The sequence below is a fragment of the Pleurodeles waltl genome, chromosome 5, assembly GCF_031143425.1.
Source record: "Pleurodeles waltl isolate 20211129_DDA chromosome 5, aPleWal1.hap1.20221129, whole genome shotgun sequence".
NCBI classification, from domain to species: domain Eukaryota; kingdom Metazoa; phylum Chordata; class Amphibia; order Caudata; family Salamandridae; genus Pleurodeles; species Pleurodeles waltl.
In genome coordinates, this window is record NC_090444.1 from 1,715,094,016 (window position 1) to 1,715,118,552 (window position 24,537).

General features: G+C 45.7%; 1 protein-coding gene across 1 annotated transcript in view; it reads left to right on the forward strand.

The window, feature by feature from the left end:
- LOC138296695 (adhesion G protein-coupled receptor F5-like) overlaps window positions 1-24,537 on the forward strand; it is a 578,562-nt gene that overhangs the window by 133,091 nt on the left and 420,934 nt on the right. Inside the window, exons 2-3 of the mRNA XM_069236067.1 lie at window positions 815-963; window positions 10,085-10,148. Coding sequence (XP_069092168.1) covers window positions 859-963; window positions 10,085-10,148 — 169 coding nt within the window. The 5' untranslated portion in view covers window positions 815-858. The remainder of the gene's footprint in view (window positions 1-814; window positions 964-10,084; window positions 10,149-24,537) is intronic.

The following is a 24,537-nucleotide window of genomic DNA, read 5'->3' on the forward strand; positions in this document are numbered from 1 at the left end:
GCTGTCAGAGGATGGCACCACCCTCAAGTCTTGGCTCCATCATGACAAATAAAATGATAATAAATTTGCTCTATCATCGTTTTATTTAGCATGTTTTCATCTGCTGGCTCCAGCAGTGGGGCGACGCTCCTGTGCTATAATGGAGTCACTGCCTCTGCTTGAAGTCATTATGGCTCAGGATACAATTTGACTGGAGTCATATTCTCAAGTGGGGTACCAGTCTGCCTAATCACTAGTTTCCTGTTGTCCTGTACCCAGATTTCATGAGTGCGGGAACATCATACCTGATTTTTCAGACTACAGTATCGCTTTAGGGTGGATCTGCAAGTAGAGCCCAGCCTGGTCCCCACCCCTTTCAACTCCCTTCTAAGTCACCATAAGAGCATATAATGCTCAACCCACCAAGCCACATCCCTTCTTCCCACAGCATGCACCTTGCTTCTAACTGGCTCCTACTCTCATTTAGCATCAGAGTTACCCCCACATAAAATGGAATACCATGTGGATTTTTGCCTGAAAAATCAGAGCCCAAACAGTAATTCCCCATTATGCATAGATTAACTTGTAATAGATGGATTTAGGTGCTGCAATTTCAGCCTGATTTTGTAGAATCTGGCCACCATGTATCTCTGCATCTAAACCTACCCTACCCACAACTGGCACCTAGGAAATAACTATTTTTTGCAAACATAATGCATTTGCCTTTACATTGCTTTCTTGCGATGGCTACACTTTGGCAGCAAATACTAAAGATGGATATAAAAATCCAAACAGGAACTTTCATTTAATATTATTTTGCTTTCTTGTGTTTCAGTGTCATCAATATTAATACTTTGTGGGATAAAAATAAGTAAAGAAATGTGGATCCTTTGGATTGTGGTGCCCTGCCCTGTATTTCTTCTCATGATGACATCATCTGCAAGTGCTTTAGAATGGAGTCTAGAATCCCTTTTCTATCCTATGGTGAGTGAAATAAATTATTAATGATATCAGCAATACTGCAAACTATATTTGTTGCTTGTGCCATTTTATCAATGTTCTTTCACATTACCTAACAAATCATTCACCAACACAAATAGGATCAGTGAGCAGTGGGTTTTTACATAAGGATTTTCATAGTATTTCTTGTAAACAATCTGGTGTTATAAACAAAATGACTCATGTCTGAATGCTTAGGAAGAGAAAATAAATTAAACAGCAATATCCCAGTGTACCTCAGTGTGCAGTAGATGAAGCCACCATACAGGGTCCTTACCAAGTCTAGTCAGCACTTTCACTGTCACTTAACAACCTGTTGTGTATGCTTTGTGGGGTTCAAGCCCACCATTGCTTGTCATTTGTCTATGTCAGTGTCCTTTAAAAATCCTTCCTCTTTGTCCCTCCTTTTTTACTTTTGCTTACACCTAAGGAGCAGGCACCAACTTCTGTATCTTTGCGCTTTGAAGCTTTATCTGTTTCTTGGATTAACTATTTTATTATTTATATCTTGCTTGTGTTACACCGTAGGGGCGTGTTCCAGAGCAGCTACGCTCCCTCCGGGACTGGTCGAGCAAGTCCTCGAACAGATCTCCCTTCCCCCACCACACCCTTTCATGCACCTTTGGCTCCACTCTGTTTCCATAAACAAGGCTATACATCTTGTTCTTTTTCTGCCACATTTGCTGAACATTTAGCCCTGCTCACCCAAGTGGGGCTTCACGGCCTGTCAAAAAATGTTATTTCCAAAGTTTACATTTCTCTCGGTCGCCCGCTCTGTTTTTACTCTCACTAACTCCTGCCCCCCACCAAAAACATATTTTACTGAATTAAATTTGATGACATATAACAGAGACATTTTGTTAATATCTCCTTGTACATACATTTTTTTAACTTTCTGAAGGATAATAAATACGTGGTTTCCAAGATGGTGGCTTCTTTTGTTACACCCCGGTGCCGTTTTAAGGCAGAATTTTGTCTTCGATTCTCATCTTTGAACGCTGGCTCGTAATACAAAGGAAATGAAGGGGCTGCCTTCTTTGCCCGGCAAAACAACTCTCACCAATCCGTGCCATTCAAGGTGACTTCAGCGTTGCCAGGTGATGAGGGTAATTTTAATGCTGTATAACATTATTCAGCTGCTAGATTTCACATCACTGCTTCTTGCAGGCAGAACAGCTTGTGAGCTGACTTTTTTCCACAAGCCATTAATATCTTCCAGTGTAGAAGAGTCTCTTTCCTCACAGTGGCTGCAGCAATGAGACCTGCAGTCAGCAGGGTATTGTGTGAAATAATGCTTTGAAAATACACATGCTGAGAAATATGTCTGCAATATATTTATTTTCTTTTAAAGAGTTCACACTATGGTCCTTCATCGAGCCTTAAAGCTGTGGGGCTAAGGGTGCAGAAAATATGAATTTTCTCCTTCCTTGATTAAATGTGCATTTTTTAAAATCAAATGAATCGATCATTTGTGTGGATTTGTGCCACTATACTCTGCACCACGTTACTCTACACCATTACACTCTACTACACTTTACTCTGCACCAATGTATGTCACTGCAATCTACACCAATGCATTCAAGGCCTTTATACTCTATACCACTGCACTCTCTGCCACTGAACTCTATGCCACTCTACTCTGCACCACTGCACTTTACTCTGTACCACTCTATGCCACTCCACTGCACTCTACATCAGTGCATTCTATACCAATCTAATCTATTGTGCACCACTGGACACTTGGACTGCACTCAATGCCTCTTCACTCTACTATGCTAGTGCACTCTGCCCCTCTCTACTATCCACCACTGCTCTCTGCGCCACTGTACTCCACACTACTCCAGTCTAGGCCACTCTACTCTGCACCACTCCACTTTAGCCACTTCACTCTACTCTGAAACAATCTACTCTATGCCACTGCACTATAGGCCATTGCACTTTACATCACACTACTCCACCCTTGCACCACTCTACACCACTGCAATAAATTCTATGCAACTCTACTCTGTGCCACTACAATCAACGTTGCACATCTCCATGCCACTACACTCTGTGTTACTGCTTTATACTACTTTACTTTACCCTGCACCACTCCACTCCACTCTGAACCAATCTGCTCTCTGCCACTGCACTCTATGCTGCATTTCCAGCAGGCAGAGATTTTACAGTATGTGATTGGGGGTAGTAGTAGACACTCATTTTCACTGGTCATGTTTGAAATGCATAGTTAGCAAGTGTTATGTGTGCAGTATGTGTGACATTTCCAGTAATTTAATGTGTTTATGTATACTATTTCAGTGCTTTACATGTGATGTTTTAAAAAACAATTCACTCCGAAATAGCGGTACCTAGTAAGAGCCATTTACTGTTGGTTCTTCATCTCTACTGTCTGTCTTCTTTGTCTAGTCCAATTCAAATCATCTTTCTTCCTCACTGATGGCATGAGAGGGAGCTGGAAAGACACAAAACAACCATGGCTTCTGTGGTGCCTGGTGGACCACAAAAGGGAAACCAGCATGCTTTAATGTTTGCCATGTCGTCTAATGTGTGATATAGTTAACCTTTCCTTACAGTTTTTACCTTTATTGTTTTGGCCACAGCAGCTTCAGTGCCCATTTCGATTTATACTTAGAAATATGGTCTGCTGTCAAATTATATTTTCCCTTCCTTGTACGACGTTAAACTGAATATTTTGTTCTCTGCAGTTGTCCTTCTTTTGAGCCTTTGTGTAAGTGTTGTGGCCTCTGGCTTCCAAATTTACTCACCCACAATTGTGTGTCGGTCAGTCCTTTGGAGCTAAATGGAGTGGCAAAAGAGGGTAGAATTAGAACAAATGCAAGTCATATTTGCATCTTTTTAGTCTTAAAGCGTACCTTTTGGCCCCCTCTTTATTCCCTTTCCCTCACTCAGCGATGGTGTCCATAGTGTGCAACTCTTTTGTAATACAGTTTCTAGTACTTTGGTGCGGTGGCTCACATCACATCTGTTTCCTGATCCAGAGGTTGACTGCAGTCAAAGTACCTTGATGTTAACAAACTATTCACAAATGTTTTGCACAGTTCAGACTCTCCTATAATCGTGGCACATGGCTTAAGCCTGGTTTACTATAATGGCATGGGTTGGTCACTCTAATGGGATAGATCTATTAACATCCTTAAGGGCAAATGGTCTCCCCACACTTTTATAACAGCTTTCAAGGGGGTTTCAGATTGAGTAATGCATCAGACACTACATGAGCCGTCCCAGTGTTTATCATAATGCCTAACAATTCCAATCCGACCCACATAATTCCACTCCACACCACATACCTCCACAGCACTCCAAGCAAAAACACATGGGTAAAAGACATTGTCATTTACAATGCCAATAGCTCTAACTCTTACAAATGCAAGACCTATTGCACTTCTAATGCTTGTAAATCCAATTTCACCCACTGCCCCCCTGATATCCTGTTAAGATTCCACATGTGCAAAAAATATTCTATGGCTTGCAAACTTCCCCAAGTACAAAAACCATAAAATAAAAAATTTCAGCATACTAGTGACAACAATGTAATTTACAGATTTGCTGCTATGGAAAACATCTTGCTTTATCCTTCTACTTAACTGATCACGTCAAAAAATCTACCACTGCTAAAACCTCATATCCTATTCCACTTAATTAAACTTCATCCCAAAATATAACAGTATACCGTATAAATGAAATAAAACACAGCATACCATGTTACACCATGCCACACCACTACTATTTCACACTATATAACAGGATCCCACACCGTAGAACACACAACAAACCATGCAAAAAATACATTACACCCTTTGATATCACAGTGTACTATGATCGAGGACACATGCGTCAATCCCCACCACATCACACTATATGACATTACACACCCCATCAATCCAAAGCATCCCATATCACAGAATACCACATCGCGCCATGCCACACTGTAACAAACACACCAGCACTCTAAATTGCAAAACAATCATAAAATACCACATTCCTCCGCAACAGAAAAGATCACCTACACACTATAACATGCATTTCTTAAGTGCAGCTTCTCTGTCTGGGGTATCACAATGCTGACTAACTACTATCCAACTAAATGGTACTCATTTGTAACATGAGATCAAACACACATTCCTGGAATGGATGCATCAGTCCAGTGAGACACCAACATGCATCTCACTCTTTCATAATTTCTCACCAATTCACAACACCCTTCACTGCACGCCACCATATCTTACCATTTGAGAAGTCATGAAATCACACTATACCTATCAATATCATACCACTGCACACCCTGCCCAAAATACTACACCATATCATAGCAAATAGGCAACCTGCACTTGTTATGTTACTACACTACACACCTACATCATCATGCCTTCCTTCACAAGACACTGCACCAGCACTCCACAACATAACACACCCAACTAGACCTTACCACAAGATACAACACCAGATGTCACGAAACCATAAGTGTGACACAGCATGTAACCATTAAGCAACACTACACAATAGCAATTTGTCACATGCACTTTGAATTTTAGCATGGTTCTTCTCCAAGGCTGCAAACTTGCTTGTAACCTCCTCTGTCAGTGCCAATAAGAGAGAAGTTATATTTGCCTGATCAAGTGTCTTTCCCTCCTCACATAGTGTTCCTTGTGAAACCTCATTACTTTTCGGGGGGTCCCAATTAAGGGGCTGATACTTGTTAAGGAGCGATAAGTGTGTATCCTCTGTCGGGTTGGTTGCGTCATTTCTAAATCAGATGCTATTATAGTTGCTTCTGGTTGATTAGGGCTCAAGTGCACCCCCCTTCCCTCCCTTTACTCTTTAGCGCTTTTGTCTGGGGTTTTAAAAAAAAGATCTTAGTGAGGGGGCAGTTCTGGTTCTGCCGCTTAATTTAGCTGTGTCTCTTTGACACTGTGAGGAGTCAACACTCGCTCTCTCCCCTGTTAGTTTGTCAGATAAATCAGAGAAAGATGTATGTTTCAGTCCAGTATATTGACTATTCCCTTATTCTGTGACAACCCCAACCTGGTCTGTTTCCTGCTCCCTGAGTACCTGATTTCCCCAGCTTGAGGAGCTATGGAGTGAGCTGAAAGCACATCACATTTTACATTGCCAGGCTCACCTCTAGACGCGGGTCTACTCCTGCTGGTAGCTCTCATTGAGAGTGTCTTTAGGGGATAAGAGGGCACCTCGTTTTTAGAGCCTGGCACTGTCTTTTTAAGTGTCTTCATAGAATTCCCTCCCCTCCAGGCGTCCATGATCGTGGCATGTGCCAGAAATGTCTGCGGCTGCCAGCGGCTTCTGGCTTTGCCACCGATGCCCCAGAAGCAGACCCATGCAGCCACTTGACGCCCTCTGCACAGTTCCTGGGCCGTCCGTGGTGTGGGCCTTCTGCTACCACCCGCTCTCACCCTGTTACTTGGCTTGGCATTACCAATCTCTTGCATTTTCCTGCGGTTGACTCAGTGGTCAGAACGAGACCCTAAGCTCACAAAGAACAAATTCACAAGATCCCCGAAAGGTAAGCAGTGCTAGTTCACAACTCTCTATTACATATTAGGTATCTGGCACCGGAAGAGCTCGGAGCTCATTGCCAGCTGGCTGCCATGTTCCTCACTACCGCAACCATCTTCCAATCCAGCACCTTCTCACACCATACAAAATCACACCTACCTAACTCTGCAGCCTTGTACTACACCACACAAAGCCACTCCCAGTCAGTCCATGTCATACCATACCAAGCAACAAGATACAAAAATACCCACACCATTTCTAACTATACTACTTTGCTGCTCACTTCCTCACACGACACAAACTACATTACACTACCCCATACAGTAAGCCCAGATAGCATTATATCAAACTACACAACACAGAATCAGAAACCATAACACCTCAACATTCCATCCAACACTTAATCGCTGCGCATTTCACAAAATCCAACAATATCATTTTGCACCCTTACCAGCATGCAGAATAGGGCTGATAGCACTCTCAGTCATGCTTCCTTAGAAGGAGGCTCCAAGCCAGTTTATGGATTTTAAACTTATATTCCAATTCAACCAAAAGAGATGGATTTTCTGCTTATGTTAGTGCAATTGTATTCCAACAGGCTTGCTGCTAGAATGATTCTCAGCAAGAATTCTCTTATATGTAAACTTAGGAGGGAGCCCTTTTAGCCAAGTTAATACATATTGTTTGTTACTACTGGTTAGGAGGGTTGATCCCGTTATGCAACTTTATAAAGAATATGAGCTAATGTTAACCTTTGGCATTTCCAGCCTGAATTCCAGCGGCAGGCTCTTTCTTGTACATGCCCTTACCATTATGCCTTATGCCCATTATGCCTTCAACCCGCCACGTATTGGCCCCTTGTTGTGACAGGGCATACTGTCTTTTACATGTCCTTACCATTATGCCATTGACCACCACATATTGGTCTCTTGTTTGGACAGGTCATACTGGTGCTGTGTCAAAGGTGCTCTTTTGTCTAGGAGAAGGTACCTCAGGAAAGTTCCTCTATATAAATGGCAAAACACCTAGAGAGATTTAGGGTGAGAGGCAAGAGCTAGCAATAGCATTATGTATAGGGAGGAAGGTATGGGGAAGGGAGTTTTGAGAGATAAGTTGAATGTCAGAATATTGTTTTAGCAATATGGTTGAAATAAATATTATGTCCTTAATATTGTTTACAAAAATATTGTTACATACAGTTCTCAAGCAGCTACAAGTCAATCAGTGAATTTGACTACTGTAGAATTCTACCACTTTTAATCCTCCCTTTTTGCTCCTCCAATGTCATTGACTACAGCCCCACTATAAACCTAAATTTGCTGAAAAAATACCACCCCTCCTAATTACATTTATCTATATCCTACTGGGCACACACCTATTTGGGCTTCCAACCATGAAGCAGAATTGGAACAGGCAAGTTGGATGTCAGTGATGACACATGCTCCAGTGCTTGTCTTCCAGTGCTGCATGACGTCTCAGCAACACTAGACATAAAGAAAGGTTGATTCTTCTTCTTCAACACATCAAGGGGCTTATTTTGAGCGTGTTAGAGTCCTACGGGGGACTCAATTAACACCCACATTTGCCTTACTCCTAATACACTGGTTTTCACTGCAGGTGACTCTGGCCTTTGAATGAACATAGTCTTCACTTAAGGGCCTGCAGTTGATGTCTGCAAACTGCTGCAGATGGGTCGAGAAGTGCTTGGGCTCCATGTATCCCACTTAGCAAAGTGATTACCCAACCAAAGGCTTTTAAAAAAAAATATTAATGAATGTTAAGTATTAACACACTTCAATAATTGTAAGAGAAAGTTGTGCAATGATTGGGAGTCTTACTGACAGTCCATAACTTTGCTACTCAGACTTGTACCCTACAGTACCAAAAGTAGTTAGTATGGGGCATGAAAGGGACATCCCTTCCAGATTGAGAGTCAGGATGCCGTGTATTAGTGGCTTGTGGTTGCAATTGCGAGTCATTGGTCAGTTCCTGACAACTGAAAGGAGAGGGTAACATATTGACAAATGGGATGGTGAATCATGTTGAGTGGCATCCAGGGTGGAACGGTGGTTCAGCCGTCCACTAACTTCTTCCTCTAATGTGGCCCCAAGCATAAAGGAATTGTTTCAAAAGCAACCCCAATTCATTTAAGGAGCAGTAAAGCTTTTTAAAAAGTTTCCTATTTTAGAGTTCAAACATAGGGTATGTGGACTGTTCTTTGCAGGCCTGTAACCAAACACAGGGAGTCACAAATAAATACCGGCCAATGTAATTTTCATTGGACACGTCTTTCTGCGACTCCCCTGTGACAGGAGAATTTGCAGAGCAACCTATTTAGTACAGAGGTTACATAACAGGTCGCAAAATGTGCGCAATCTGCCACCCTTTTTTGAGGCTTGACTTTTGGTGCATAAGTGCTATTGTTCCTAAAAATTATAAACATAGCTATTTGCTCCAGTTAGTATTATGTAATCACAGCAATTTGAGCCAATTCCCTCTAGTTAATAGGTAATCGATATATGATTAGAAACAACGTTATCTTACTTGTTATATAAGCAAAAGCAGACCATGATTCAAAATGCATTTTCTCCAAAATAAGTGCCAATGAATAATATAAGTAATATGACGGTCTGAACCAATTTATCTAAGGTTTCCTTAAAAATCTTTACTGTCCTCAACGTTTATCAGGCTTTGTGTGGAACCCAGGCAGAGAATCAAAAAACGCAGGTGAATTCCCTGGCACTGATAGTGCCTACTGCCATGGTTTCTGTGGCAGTACAGAAACCACGGAAACCATGGCAGTAGGCACTATCAGTGCCAGGGAATTCCTACCCTAGCACTGATAGTGGTCCCCCTGCCCCTCTCTCCCTCCCAACCCCTTTGTCCACATATACACACATACACGCACATACATACACACCCATACATACACGCATACACATATTCACCCACTCATGCATACATACACTCAATGACACAACACAACATGCACATACACACAACACACTCATGCACACACGCATTACACACACATGCACGCATTCAAACACAGTCACACACACCCCCGCACACGCACACAACACCCCTCACCCCCCTCTCCTGTCGGAGAACCTGACTTACCTGCTTGCAGGGGGTCCTCCGGCAGGAGACAGGACGCAGCACTGCTGCCAGCAGCAGCGTGCGCCAGCAAAACACCGCCAGGCCGTATCATGAAACATGATAGGATAGGCAGTGTTTTGCTGGCGTGGCGGAATTCCATCTTCAGTCATAATGGTATGGACGGTCGGTAGCCATGGCAACGGTATGTTGGCAGCAGTCGCCGTGGCAGTAGGCCGCATTTGCCGCCAATCTCATAATGAGGGCCTAAGTCTCTTGTTCTCTGTATCAAAGCAGCTCTTTACTCCTGCAACTCAAGCCACTGGTATTCAGGAAATACAGTTTGCATGTGTCAAGAAATTAGTTATACAATATTCTCGTCTCTCGACATTATCTGTTTTATTAGTGTCATTTCCTCTAAACGTTGCTTATGGATCAAAGCACGCTGATCTGCGATGTGTTTTGTTTAATTTTTTAGACATACATTGGAAACAACATCGAAAATACTTTCTCAAAAAGCCTATCACGACACAAGCGTGCAGGTAAAACGTTTCTGATTGTTCATGAACATTTCAATTTTCTATTGTTTTTTTCCAGCTACAGAAATTTAAAACTCAACATCAGACTAAACAATCCCAATGTAGAATCAGACATGTCACTAAATTCTTAGTATGGTAGGATTATCATTATTGTTTTATGGCGGAAATTACATTCAGTGGTCAAAGTTCAGAAGCTAAAGCCGGTTTGGCACATTGAAACCGTAATTGAATGTATTCATAAAGATATTTTAGACATGATTCATTAGTGTTGTCTAATGTTAGCCTCAGTGGATGGATCTATGCTAGGTTTTTAGGAAATCTTTATAGGATACATTTGAATATAATGAATCTTAAGATGACACATTTCCATTGTAAATATGCTGAAGCTCTGTCAGGACTCCAACTCTCACAGATCAAGTTTGTCCTACATAATTTTGGGATGAGTAATGTATTTCGCAAATAAATATTGCTCTTATATTAATTGAATTGAACAGGTATTTACATTTGAGTTTACAGCATAAAGTCACATCATGAACTTACATGATCTAAATACAGAAGACAGCCATCCTACTCTCCCTTATGTTTGTTCCAGAAATGTCATGTAAAACACCATAGGAGGTGTCAGTGCTTGAAGCTCCTGGAATTTTTCCCCTGAACATCAGGAACATTGAATCTTTTTCCTATTTGCGACCAGCACATTGGCCAGGGGAATGAAGCACCTGAAGTTCCAAGGCGGACCTTTGACAATGTAACCCTGTAGGCCTTGCGGGCTTCTGCTAATGAACTTCCAATGGCAAAGACAACTGAGGCTCTGCCATCAGAAATCCAGATTTTCTTTGAACTCTAAATAAGGCAATGAAACAGAGAGGTGGGCAGAACAGGACATCCACAATTTGTATGACAGATTTACCACTTCTGCCCACCAATAAAGAGGCCCTTAATAAGGTATTTAGTGTTGGGTCCATCAGTAACTACATTGTGGGATGTAAACTTGCATTTAGTTTGAATTTGTTCTCCAATGATGCAGACACCAATGAAAGATTCTCTTACGTCTAGTGCCGTTGCAAGGCATGTCTCATTTAGAGAAATCCATAAAAATATTGGCAGCCAACCTTATAAATCTTGTCATCCTTCTTACTGGTAAGCACCTTATCCAATTTGATAATTCCTATTCGGTCAGACTGTTTGAATGCTATTGATTGATTAACGAATGTCAAAAGATGTCCCACCCAATTTTTTCATCCCACATCACTTTCAGCTTCCCTCCAGAACCCTTTCCCATGCTAGTGTTAACTTTTCAATTTTCAAAAAATTATTCTTCCACTTAGTGCATGTAAAAATATAGTGTACTTTTATTTTCAGGGGCTTTATCAATTCCTTAGAGTCCCTTAACCAATCTGCATACTGCTAAAAGCAAGGTGCGTGGAATGCTGATTCGTAGACAAATATGTATAGTTGTGTTCCAGTCTCGTTTATGTTATGCACCCCCTGCTGCAAACACAAAAGGAGCTATTGGATATCAGTGTTGCTTTCTTTAGCACATTTTATTTAACAGGGCCCTATTTAGTTGTTCATTGTTTGTCATGCTATGCCACTTTTATGTACTTTAGAGTTTGGCAATATTTCATTGTAGCACTTCAAGTAGCGGCTTAATGTCTGTAAAATGCTGGTTTAGATACGCCAACACTTAGGGCCTTATTACGACCTTGGCAGTCCAAAGACCGTCAGGTTCGCGGTGGCGGTCAGACCTCCACCAATGTGGCAGTCTGACCACCACATTATGACTGTGGCGGTAGCGCCGCAGTCGGACTGCCAGCACTGCCACTTTTCATCACAATGCACAGGCACAATGGTGTGGCGGTACTGGTGGTCATAATCTGCCAGGGCAGCGCTGCAAGCAGTGCTGCCTTGGGGATTACGACTCCCTTCTCCGCCAGTGGTTTCATGACGGTAGCACTGCCATGAAATGGCTGGCAGAGATGGAGTGCAGAGGGCCTGAGGGGGGCCCTTGCACTGCCCATGCACTTGGCACAGGCAGTGCAGGGGCCCCCCTGGACAGCCCCATCGCAATGTTCACTGTCTGCTTTGCAGATACTGAACATTGCGATGGATCCTGTGCACCCTACGTACTACAGCGTTGCTGTCTACTCTATTCCGAGCTGAAGACAATGCTGTAGGCTGTTTCCCGCTGGGCCAGAGAGCAAAAACTCTGTTTCTGCCTGCTGACCCAGCGGGTAACGCGTAATGGGGCCGGCGGGGAGGCGTCCATAGTGGTGGAAATCACCTGTCGGGACTTCGGCAGATGGACACTGTTCTCTTTTAAGGCCCTAGTTAGTGTAGTATGGGCTGACCTTGGATCTACCCTAAGTGAGTATGACTTACATTGTAGGTTGTGTCTGCAGGTTTGTGTCACAGTGCAGCCTTCTATGTAACACTTGTTTGCTAGGGCAGGGTTACCCTTTAATTAATGGATACTGTTTGTCCAATGTAAGAATGCCAGGAAAGATGTATTTCAATATGACCTAGTTGAGTGCATATTAGAGGACTAGTGTGGTCTTTGAAACTCCACAGTTTCCTTGTCCGGGACAATTCCTTCTGTTGCACTATATAGCACTCAACAATAAGTAATACGGGATGCATCTTCATCTCAGAGGCAAGTTACAACAGATACCAAACCAACAGAGTTACAGCATTGTAATCAAAAGCCACCCTGGTGAAGTGTTGTGGTAGATCAAGTCTTGAGCTCCCCTGTCCTGCTGTGTGGTCAATCACTCAGTACTCCTATAAATGACCCATCCTCCCCAGATTTTCTCCCACTTCTTTGGGCATCCCCTGCTCTGTTAAATTACTCTTTCCGAACCCCAGCACTATTCCAAGTCTGACTGTCATTCCTGTACATTGGGTGGTGACTCAGCACCCCAAGCATGCGCTATGTTACGTTTGGCCACTACAGCTGCCAATGCCAACCATAACCCCTAATTCCTTGGCCAGGTTTCCTCCCGATATATGGTGGAGGAACAGCTTGGGGTCAAAGGGGGGCTTCTTTCCAAGTCACGGATTGCCACCTCCGAAATTCTCTGCCAGAAACCCTGCACCACGAGGCAGGTCCATAAGATATGGTAGAAGGTGCCTTCCTGCCCACACCATCTCAAACACTGCGAGGTCTTGGTCCTACCCACTTTGCACAGTATCCCCTGTGCAGAATTCGCAACTGGACTAGTCTGAACTGGGCCTGAATGGCGACCACCCTCCGACCCTGCTTCGCCTCTGCCCAGTCTTCATCTTGCAGCGTTTGCAAGTCTACCTCCCATGTAGTGTGGATGGGAGTCACTAGGTCAGGGGAATTATTAATCAGTTTCCTATAGATCACACAAATGGCCTTTGCCTCCAGCGGTTCAGAAAGGAGATGGTCCTCGGGGGGCTGGTTCCGGCAATTGCTCACCCTCCAGCACATGCCCGCTCAGAGCATGCCTTCATTGCAGGTATCTGAAATGTTCAGCGTCCTCCATATAGTTTCTTGTCGAAGGACATCGAATGTTGGCGGGCACCTAACCCCTCCACATATCGTCAAGGTGGTCTATTCCCGATAGAGACCATCTCCAAAACTCACCAAGTGCCCCGAGTTCCCCCAGTAGGTCGCTGCACCATAATTGGGTTTGGGCAGTCAAAGTAGACACCCATTCCAAAAAATGTGTGTCAACGTTCCATGCCCTCAGTACTTTTCCTGTGTGCACTGGCAACGTTCTCACACTTGAGCGGGTGTACAAGCAGACCCAGAGCCCTTCCTTCCCATCATGTCTCGGTCCACTGGGAATGCTGGTTCCCCCTGATCTGCGAAGGCCCAGTCATTAATGGTCACCAATTGCATTGCCCAATAATAACGTAGGGAATCCAGGACAGCCAAGCCTCCCTCGTATACCCCTTGCTTCAACTTTTGTAATGCTATGCAGAGGTGGCCTCCATCCCAGAGCAGCAAACTTCCTGATCCAGCTGTTGAAACACTGCCACCGGTATCCTTTAAAGAGTATTTTGAAAATCATATAGGAGCCACAGTAATATCATCATTTTGTAGCGCACAGCCATTCCCATCAAGGAGAGCGATAAGGGCCTCCAGTGCCCCACAACTCTATGGAATGTATTTAACTGTGATTGCAGGTTCCTCTGGAGGAAGCTTTCCTGACTCCTGGTGACATACATCCCCAGGTGCATAAAGTCCTTGTGGCTGAGCAGTGCAGTACAATCCAGGGGCACACAGGGGAGTCCCCACCAGGGGAAAGACCAGTGACTTGTCCCAATTAATGGTAACCAGAATGCTCCCCAAAGCTGCCAAAATCTGTACTATTCTTTCAATGGACCATCGGGCTGCTGGGAATCCATTTGGCACCCCTGCCTTTCCTGACTGTAGACCATGCAGCACCAAGGCGACCTCCTCCGCAGTCAGCTCCCCATCAAGAGTTTCTCTGTCCTCCTCTGAAAGCGCTGGAGTTTGAATGTCTTGCAGGAGGTCCACACAATCATCTTTGGTCACTAGGGTCACTGATGTGTATACCTCCTCGTAATGTGTCGGGAAGGCCACCGCAATGGTGTCATTTGACGCACATAGAATTCCCTCCCTATTCTGTACCTCCCTGACCCAGGACCCTTCCCATTCCCTCTTCTTCAGCCATGCAAGCATTTTATTGGCTTTGTCATTCACATCATACAGACGTCATTGGGAAGCCAATGATTAAGCACGGGCGTGTTGTCCTTCCTGCTCACACAGCTCCTGTCTCTTGAGCTGCAGCTGGTGTAGGAGACCACTATTCTCCCCCATCTTGCTGACAGACGGCCTCAAGCGTTTCAATTTCCTGTCCAATCGCCACACCCTGCAGTCTGTGCTCCTTTTTCTTGGCCCCTATCAGGTCCTGACTCCTGAGCGTGACTCCTAACAACTATTTACAGGCTGAGTCTACTGAACCTTATTTTTCCTTAAAATATAGTTCAGTCCTCTCACTGATTTATTCCTTAAACGCCTTGTCTTTCAGGATCAAGGGGTCTAGTCTAACCGACAGGGAATGTGATTGTGTGGGGCTCAGCAGTGTAACACCCATGGGGGAGTGATCTGAGATCCCTCTTAGGTAGTGCTTGCCCTCCTGGACCTCCCAACATGTGCCCATGTGGTGAACAGATAATCCAGCCACGAAGAGTTGCCTTGAGGTAGAGAGTAGTGAGTGAAGCGCCTCTTCCAAGGACTGTGTTCCCTCCACAGGTCTGCTAAGCAGAATGAGCCTTGAAAAGAATGCAGCTTCTCCAAGGTATCGGGTGCCCTGGCTCATGAAACTCTGTTCAACCCTGGTTCAACTACAAGGTTCAGGTCACCCCCCCAAAATGAGGAGCCCCAGCGGCAGGTCCAAAAGAAAGACACTGGGGTCTGTGAGAACAAGCCCTTGGGTCCTCGGTAAGGCATAGACTGAGCATATGTTGAGCATGTGACCCTCCCATAATCCAGAGATTGCCAAATATCATCCCGATGTGTACCACCACGTGAGATTCAGAATGAATAATATTGATTTTTTAAGGAGAATACCCACTCCCCTAGAATCTATGGTGTAGCCTGATTGTACCACAAGCTGATACCCAAACCTGTCCAAACCTTTGTAGTTGTTCCGCTTTAGGTGCATTTCCTGTAACAGAATTATGTCTGGGCCATGTCGGAGCAAATACTGGAGTAGTATGGTGCACTAAATTCTGCAACCCAGCCTATTCACATTCCATGTCATCACCCTAAGGGTACATGCTAGTGTGGTTGCCATTGGGGAATATTTCTATAATTGAGGGGATGCTACGTCTACCCTCCCTCACTCTCCTCCCTTCCAGTGTACCTCCTCCCCCCAAGCCCTATAGCAGGTTGGTGTATGCCTGTGCAATAGCAAAAGAACAGGTTAAAACAAAAAATTGCAGTTTAACAATCCCAAACTATGAACTTCCCCAACAGCGCTACCCCGCAAAGCAGGCTTTGAATTGTCACCCATAGCAATGCAAACTCATGCATGGGTGGGCTTGCACCATCATTTTCAATCTGCATAAAACAATGAACTCAAACGCCCAAGACTATCAGTGTCCTGCATCACCTGTTAGATCTAGCCGGTCTATGGTCTTTGAACTAGTCACCTTTCCAAATGTCCGAGGGGCTGCCATCTGCTCCCAACAGTCAGCACTAACATGAGGTTCATCTGGTCGTGAAGTCCGGAGGTCCTGGCGGCTGGACATTTTCCATGCAGGGCAGAGAATACATTTGTCACCCAGACTCTACAATAACCGTGGCAGCAGTATAGCGAATTACACCATCTATGGTGTTGTTGACTGTGCTGCAGCTGGTCCAGGATCCTGCTTATGCGTAAGGCGGTTTGCCCTCACTCCACCGCCAGATCCATCCGTCTCTTTGCTGACTCACATGGCCTGGGTCTCGTGACCCCTCAAGCCACTCCCAGGCCTCCTCCAGTGTGGCAAAGTGCTATGACTTACCCTCTGAGATCACACAAAGGCGTGCTGGAAAGAGCATCATATATTTAAGCTTGCGCTTAAGGAGGGCTTTTTGACATCTTGGAAGCTTTGTCCTTGTCGTTGGACTTTGAGTGTGAAATCCGTGAAGAACCGGAGTGTGGTGTTCTTGTACTGGCGGTCACCTCGGGATCTAGCAGCCTGCAGGATTGCGTCTCTGTCCTGGAAGTTAAATACTCTTATGTTGATTGTCCTCGGGGGAGGGGAGCTCCCAGTCACGAAGGAAGCACTGGCTCCCTGTGTGCCCTTTCAATGGTAAAAAACGTGAATAGTCTCTTAGGGCGAAGGGTCTCAGTAATTAGAGTCTCAAAAAAAAAAAAAGAACACACTGGGGCCATCGGCAACTCTCCTGTACTCCGACCACTCTAATATTATTCCCTCATGACTGCCTCTTGTGATCTTCCAAGCTCACCATGATTCTTTTGTGCTCTGTGGTAAGGTATCAAACCTGGCTCATGAGTCTCTTGAATGTGGACTGTAGATGATCAATATCCATTTCAGCGTTTGTGACCTTTTCTGTAACTTTCTTAAGGTCTGCACGAAGAAGAGAAATGTCCATCATTACTGTGTCCAGTTTAGGCTGCAGCAAACCCTTAACATCTTGAATGGCTGCCATTATTATGCCCAGTGAGGGCTCCTCTGGGAGCTCACGGTCTGCGCTGGCCTCCCCTTGGCATCCTTCCCCGCTTGGGACTCCTCTGTCTACTTCGGGACTGCATATTTGTCCATTTTATTATTCCTCGGGGGGAGCTGCCCCCTTTTCCTGACCATGCTGAAGGAGTGCCCCCTCAACAGACCTCAGAGGGCCCATCTATAGGTCTCCATCAATTACCACACTAATTGCGAGCCACACAATTCCCAGTGGTCATCACCTCTCACCACCTCTCCTCGATCGGCCCTGGTGCAGTTGCCAGCAGTCCCCCCCATGGTGTGCAATAGTCTCTTACAACTGGAGAGTGGACCTCTGACCCGTCAACTCCCTCCATTCTCACTCTGGGGATGCGCTTCACCTCCAGCGCCGCAGACAGACGAGTGTCAGCCGTCCCAGTCACTAGGTCCCCGCACCGCAGTCCCCGGGGCCACTCATCCAACCCGACAGTCCCAATGGGACTGATCTCCAAATTGCTGTGCCAATGAGTAATCCACGGTCCTTGTCACCACCGGGCCTGCCCAGCAGCTGTGTCCCATGTCCAGGGGACCCAGCCACCCTCCTCTGGGCCAGGTGTCAAGTTTGACTGTGGCTCACGGGCCTCTCATTGATCGCCTGCCCCTCCACTGGTCCCATGTCAAAGCCTTCCTCTCCAGGGCTGTAAGGCAAGCAGGCCGCTATTCGCAGTGCACCTTCACTGGCAATCATATCCCCAAGGCCCTGGCCCCCCTGGATTCATCCAGCAGTCATGACTTAGCCTCAGGGGACTGCTCAGTCTCCACTGGGCTGGGGGGGCAGGGCCACTGCTCCGCTTCCAGGCTCGGGTCTAACCGCGGCCTGTGACTCCTCCTTCTCCGGGGCTCTGCCTGCCTCCAGCCTGCTCTCCGCTCACCGCCAGAGCACCAGCAGCCATGGGGCCAGTCTGCCTCCACCAGGTACGAGACGAAGGCAGGCAGCACCTCTTCACATGTCAGCACCAAGTCTCCGTACCAGGCAGCTTGTCCGATCATGGGACTCCCCACATCTCCTAACGCACGCTGTGTGTCCCGGGGCGGCGAGGCCACCCACCGCAGGCCGCACATGACAATCAGTGGAATCTGAGGGGACTAAGCTCCTAGGAATCTCTTGATCGGGCCCCTCGCTGCTCTGGCAATCCACACAGCACTAGTTTTGGAGTGCAGAATGGATGGATGAATGGATATTGGTGGGAATGGATAATCAGTTACGGAGCTACTCTAAAAGGTGGGCATCTTAGCTGGTGCTTATCCACGCCTCCAGGGCAACTCATTCTTGAGCTGCCCTACAAGAGATTTACCTGAAAATGTGATTTCTCCTACTTTCACTTGTACAATACACTTGTACAATGATCTTTCGATATATTATTTACTTTAACTCTCTTCTCAAGTTGAAAGGCAACTAATGACAGTGTGTTACAAAATGTTTTTCAGTTAGGTATGGCATGAGGAAGTGAAACCTTTTCACACGCTTTATCAGATGGGTTTTTCCATGGTGACAGATTCGTATACACAAACACAAGGCAGATACAATCATTTGCCTGGGCATATACGTCAGGATTCCCGCTTGGCCACCCCTGTTTAGATTCAGGTTTTTAGTTTGCTAATAACTTTGGCCTTGTTTGAAAAGTCTTCATGAAACTTTCCCAAAAAAATGTAATCATCCTCACATCCTTCATGAAAATTTGTGGGGGGATTGGTCCAGTGAGGGCCAAGAGTAAAGGGTGGTCCCAAAACATAAAATCCCCATGCATTTGTTCACATACTTCTTTAAGACTAGTTACAGCAAAAACTGCTGAACAGAATTGCACCGAATTTAGCAGAAAGTTAGATTTCGGTCCACAGATTGTGATGTTTGTGGTGTGGTGTAAATCCATTCAGTATTTTTTGAGAAATTAAGGGTAAAAAAATATATATTTTGGCAGATGCACTAGTAAAACCCTCACAGCCCCCCCAATAGAGAGCACATATTAATACATGGAAGCCTGTGATTGGTCAAGAGGCCTATTTTACCCGCGAGCCTTCACACTCTCGGGGAGGCACAGATCTCTGGTTGGCCGACTGACCCTCTGATAGATTGGCACAAAGCAGGCAGGCTTAACTTAAGGGGCAATGTATAAGGGATTTGTGAACAAAACGAGACCAAAATGAAAAAATCCAATAAGTAGGAGTGGAGATATGACTTTTTATAGAATAAACTTCGTTGTAGTGCTTAGAAACATAAAACAGTAGCCAGGGCATCTGGATGCGCTAGAATGGGTCAAATCTGAAATGTTAAGCCGACTGTGATGGAGCATGGGTCGGATACAGGGACCATCCTTTGACAACAGTCCCTTGGTTTGGAGATGTGTTAATGTAGAGAACAAGATGCAAGGATGGTGATGCACTGACACAATTCCCGAAGATGTAGGCGATGCATCGACGCTGAGCCACACAAAGTCAGAGATGCATAAGGAATGAAGGTGATGCATTATGCAGTCAGCAATGCAATGCTCCTGATACTGCCGCCAGGGGTGATGCAGTGTCCTTGATCCTCACAGCAGCGATGGATCAGTGTCAATGGAGATGGAGATACTCCGGTTTCAATCGTTGCACTTTATGCCTATTTCCAAGGACAGAGGGTTGGATAGGCACCGTTTGGTAGGGCAATACTTGCATCAAGCAATGGCCAGATGCTGTTGATGATGAAGTGGAATAATTTTGTGTCCCGGTGACTAAAGAATAAAAGAAGGCAAGCCAGCAAGCCCTTGGAGTCACTCGGGTTCAATTGAGATGGCTCCAGTCTTTCCTCAGCAGGGCAGAGGGCAGCAGGTAGCAGGACAGCACAGCAGAAAAGCAGTTCTTCCTGAGCAGCAGTGCAGAGTGGCAGTCCTTTTAGCAGCACAGCAGTCCTTCTTCCTGGCAGATTTCTTCACAGGTCCAGTAGTGTACTGATTTGGTAAGATCAGGGTTCCAGTACTTGTACCCAATTGTGCTTTTGAAGTGGGGGTGATTTAAAAGAAGGTTCTTTAAAGTGCACAAAGGTATTTTCTTCCTGCCATCACACTAGACTCACTACAAGAGCATATGCTGCCATTTCAGGTATAAGTGTCAGTTCCTCGCTACCATCCTACCCAGGATGGACCATCAGTATCTTGATGAACCATCAGTCACATCTAAGCTCACTTTGTGTGTGGCCATCCTTGGGGAATGCACAAAGTCCAGCTGTCACCCAGCCCAAACTTGGATTGGAAACATGCTGCAGACACACAAGGCTAAGAGCAGGAAAATGCCAACTTTCTAAAAGTGGCATTTTCAAAATTGTAACAATAAATCTGACTTTGCCATTAAAGATAATTTAGTATTACAATTCCCTTGGTACTAAATGTGCCATGTTTTCTCCTTCTCAGTTAGGAATTGCAGCTTACTAAAGGTAATAAGGAATCCCCAATGTTAACCTATGAGAGGGGTAGGCCTCACAGTAGTGAAAAACAATTCTTTTTTTTTCTTTTTTTTTTTACTACCAGGACATGTAAAACGTAATAGTATATGGGGTAACTTCAGATCACCTTGCCCTATGGGTTACCTAGGGCCTACATTATGGGTGACTTATGTGTCAGAAAAGGGGAGTTTAAGGCTTGGCAAAAGGATTTAAATGCCACGTTGCATGGGAGTGTAACTGCACATATAGGCCCTGCAATGGCAGTCCAGAGGCATGTTTAAGGGCTACTTGAATGGGTGGCACAGGCAGTGCTGCAGTCCCACTAGTAGCACTTAATTTACAGTCCCTAAGCACATGTAGTCTACTTTACCAGGGTCTCAAAAGTAAATTAAACAGGCCAATTGTGGAGTAAGCCATTAAACCATGTTTAGGGGAGAAAGCACATGCACTTTACCCCTGATCAGTAGGGGTAAAGTGCTCTGAGTCCTATGGTCAAAAAAGTAAATCAGCAAAAATGTGACGCAAATGGGCTAAAGGTTTGAGGGGAAACCATCCTAAAGCTGCCAGGTCAAACAATACACCCTACTAAGTACACTCATCATTTGAGAAAGAGGTTTTAAGGAGAGGCCAGTCCATCCGTGTTCCCTACTATGCATACCCGTCTTCTGAGAGAAAGGTCTGAAAGGAGAGGCCAGTCTGTCCACACAGCCTACTATGCACACCAGTCATCTGAGAGAGAAGTCTGACAGGAGAGGGCAGTCCCTCCCCACACACTGTAGGAAAGTACCATCTTGCCTAGCATGTTACCCCCATTTTTCACTGTATATATGTTGTTTTAGTTGTATGTGTCACTGGGACCCTGCCAGCCAGGGCCCCAGTGCTCATAAGTGTGCCTGACTGTGTTACCTGTGTTATGACTAACTGTCTCACTGAGGCTCTGCTATCCAGAACCTCAGTGGTTATGCTCCCTCATTTCTTTCCAAATTGTCACTAACAGGCTAGTGACCAATTTCACCAATTCACATTGGCATACTGGAACACCCTTATAATTCCCTAGTATATGGTACTGAGGTACCCAGGGTATTGGGGTTCCAGGAGATCCCTATGGGCTGCAGCATTTCTTTTGCCACCCATAGGGAGCTCAGACAATTCTTACACAGGCCTGCCACTGCAGCCTGAGTGAAATAACATCCACGTTATTTCACAGCCATTTACCACTGCACTTAAGTAACTTATAAGTCACCTATATGTCTAACCTTTACCTGGTAAAGGTTAGGTGCAAAGTTACTTAGTGTGAGGGCACCCTGGCACTAGCCAAGGTGCCCCCACATTGTTCAGGGCAAATTCCCCGGACTTTGTGAGTGCGGGGACACCATTACACGCGTGCACTACACATAGGTCACTACCTATGTGTAGCTTCACAATGGTAACTCAGAATATTGTATTGTATTGTATTGTAATCGTATTTATATAGCGCTTACTACCCCTGACGAGGCGTCGGAGCGCTTTTCGATGAGTAGCACGCTACTCCGGTACCCAACAAGAATTAGTGATGGATTAGTATAATTTAATAAGGAGTACAGTTTTAGTATTATTATGAGTTAATTTGAGTTGCGGATATGAGAGTTTGTTAGTTAGATTGACTGGAGTAATGGAGGGGTGGAGGAGGAAAGAAATCCAGAAGTGTTAATTGGGAGTTTATCCTTCATTTGCTCAATCCAAAGGCTTGAGATGAATAAAAGGGGGGCGGAGGGGAAAGAGGATGTGGAAGGGTTAGGGAGAGCATAGTAGCAGGGTGAGATGAATGCAGGAGAATTTAGTAGGGTTGTGTGGGAGGTCACAGAGGTAGAGTGAGGTTTGGTGAGTTAGATGTGGGGGTGGAGGGATGAGCTTAGGCAGAGATATTTAGGAGATGGAAGTGGTCGAAGGGATTTGGGATGAGTCCGAGTGAGAATGGAGGATAGTTTGATAGAGACATGACATAAGAGCGATGAGTAGATAAGTGTGATAAAAAGAGAGCAGAAATTCATAGAAACATGCCAGGCACAGAAACAACATATACACAAATATATATATATTTATACACACACACACACACATGACTATACACACACATCTGCACATACAATACATAATTAGAAACATGGGTAAAAATACTTAGTCCCCATCCATCATCCTGGTAAAAAGGCGGGAACTCCCCCACCTACCTCGAGGGTGGACGGGGCGCGGCCCAGCGGGCGGAGCCCACAGGTGCTCCACAAAGGGAGAAACCCTCCACTCTGTGTCTATGGCCATGACAATATGGCCATGTAACATGTCTATGATCATGGAATTGCCCCCTCTATGCCATCCTCGCATAGTTGGCACAATCCCATGATCCCAGTGGTCTGTAGCACAGACCCTGGTACTGCCAAACTGCCTTTTCAGGGGTTTCACTGCAGCTGCTGCTGCTGCCAACCCCTCAGACAGGTTTCTGCCCTCCTGGGGTCCAGCCAGGCCTGGCCCAGGATGGCAGAACAAAGGACTTCCTCAGAGAGAGGGTGTTACACCCTCTCCCTTTGGAAAATGGTGTGAAGGCAGGGGAGGAGTAGCCTCCCCCAGCCTCTGGAAATGCTTTCATGGGCACAGATGGTGCCCATTTCTGCATAAGCCAGTCTGCACCGGTTCAGGGACCCCTCAGCCCTGCTCTGGCGCAAAACTGGACAAAGGAAAGGGGAGTGACCACTCCCCTGACCTGCACCTCCCCTGGGAGGTGCCCAGAGCTCCTCCAGTGTGCTCCAGACCTCTGCCATCTTGGAAACAGAGGTGCTGCTGGCACACTGGACTGCTCTGAGTGGCCAGGGCCAGCAGGTGACGTCAGAGACTCCTTCTGATAGGCTCCTTCAGGTGTTGCTAGCCTATCCTCTCTCCTAAGTAGCCAAACCCTCTTTTCTGGCTATTTAGGGTCTCTGCTTTGGGGAGTTCCTCAGATAACGAATGCAAGAGCTCATCAGAGTTCCTCTGCATCTCTCTCTTCACCTTCTGCCAAGGAATCGACTGCTGACCGCGCTGGAAGCCTGCAAAACTGCAACAAAGTAGCAAAGATGACTACTGCAACTCTGTAACGCTGATCCTGCCACCTTCTCGACTGTTTTCCTGGTGGTGCATGCTGTGGGGGTAGTCTGCCTCCTCTCTGCACTAGAAGCTCTGAAGAAATCTCCCGTGGGTCGACGGAATCTTCCCCCTGCTACCGCAGGCACCAAAGAACTGCATCACCGGTCCCCTGGGTCTCCTCTCAGCACGACGAGCGAGGTCCCTTGAATCCAGCAACTGTGTCCAAGTGACTCCCACAGTCCAGTGACTCTTCAGTCCAAGTTTGGTGGACGTAAGTCCTTGCCTCCCCACGCCAGACTGCATTGCTGGGAACCGCAACTTTTGCAGTTACTCCGGCCTCTGTGCACTTCCGGCGGAAATCCTTTGTGCACAGCCAAGCCTGGGTCCACGGCACTCTAACCTGCATTGCATGACTTTCTAAGTTGTTCCACCGGCGGCGTGGGACTCCTTTGTGCAACTTCGGGTGAGCACCGTTTCACTCCTCTTTGTAGTGCCTGTTCCGGCACTTCTGTGGATGCTGCCTACTTCTGAGAGGGCTCCTTGTCTTGGACGATGCCCCCTCTGTCCCCAGACGCAATTGGCAACATCCTGGTCCCTCCTGAGCCACAGCAGCATCCAAAAACCCTAACTGCACGATTTGCAGCTAGCAAGGCTTGTTGGCGGTCTTTTGGCGGG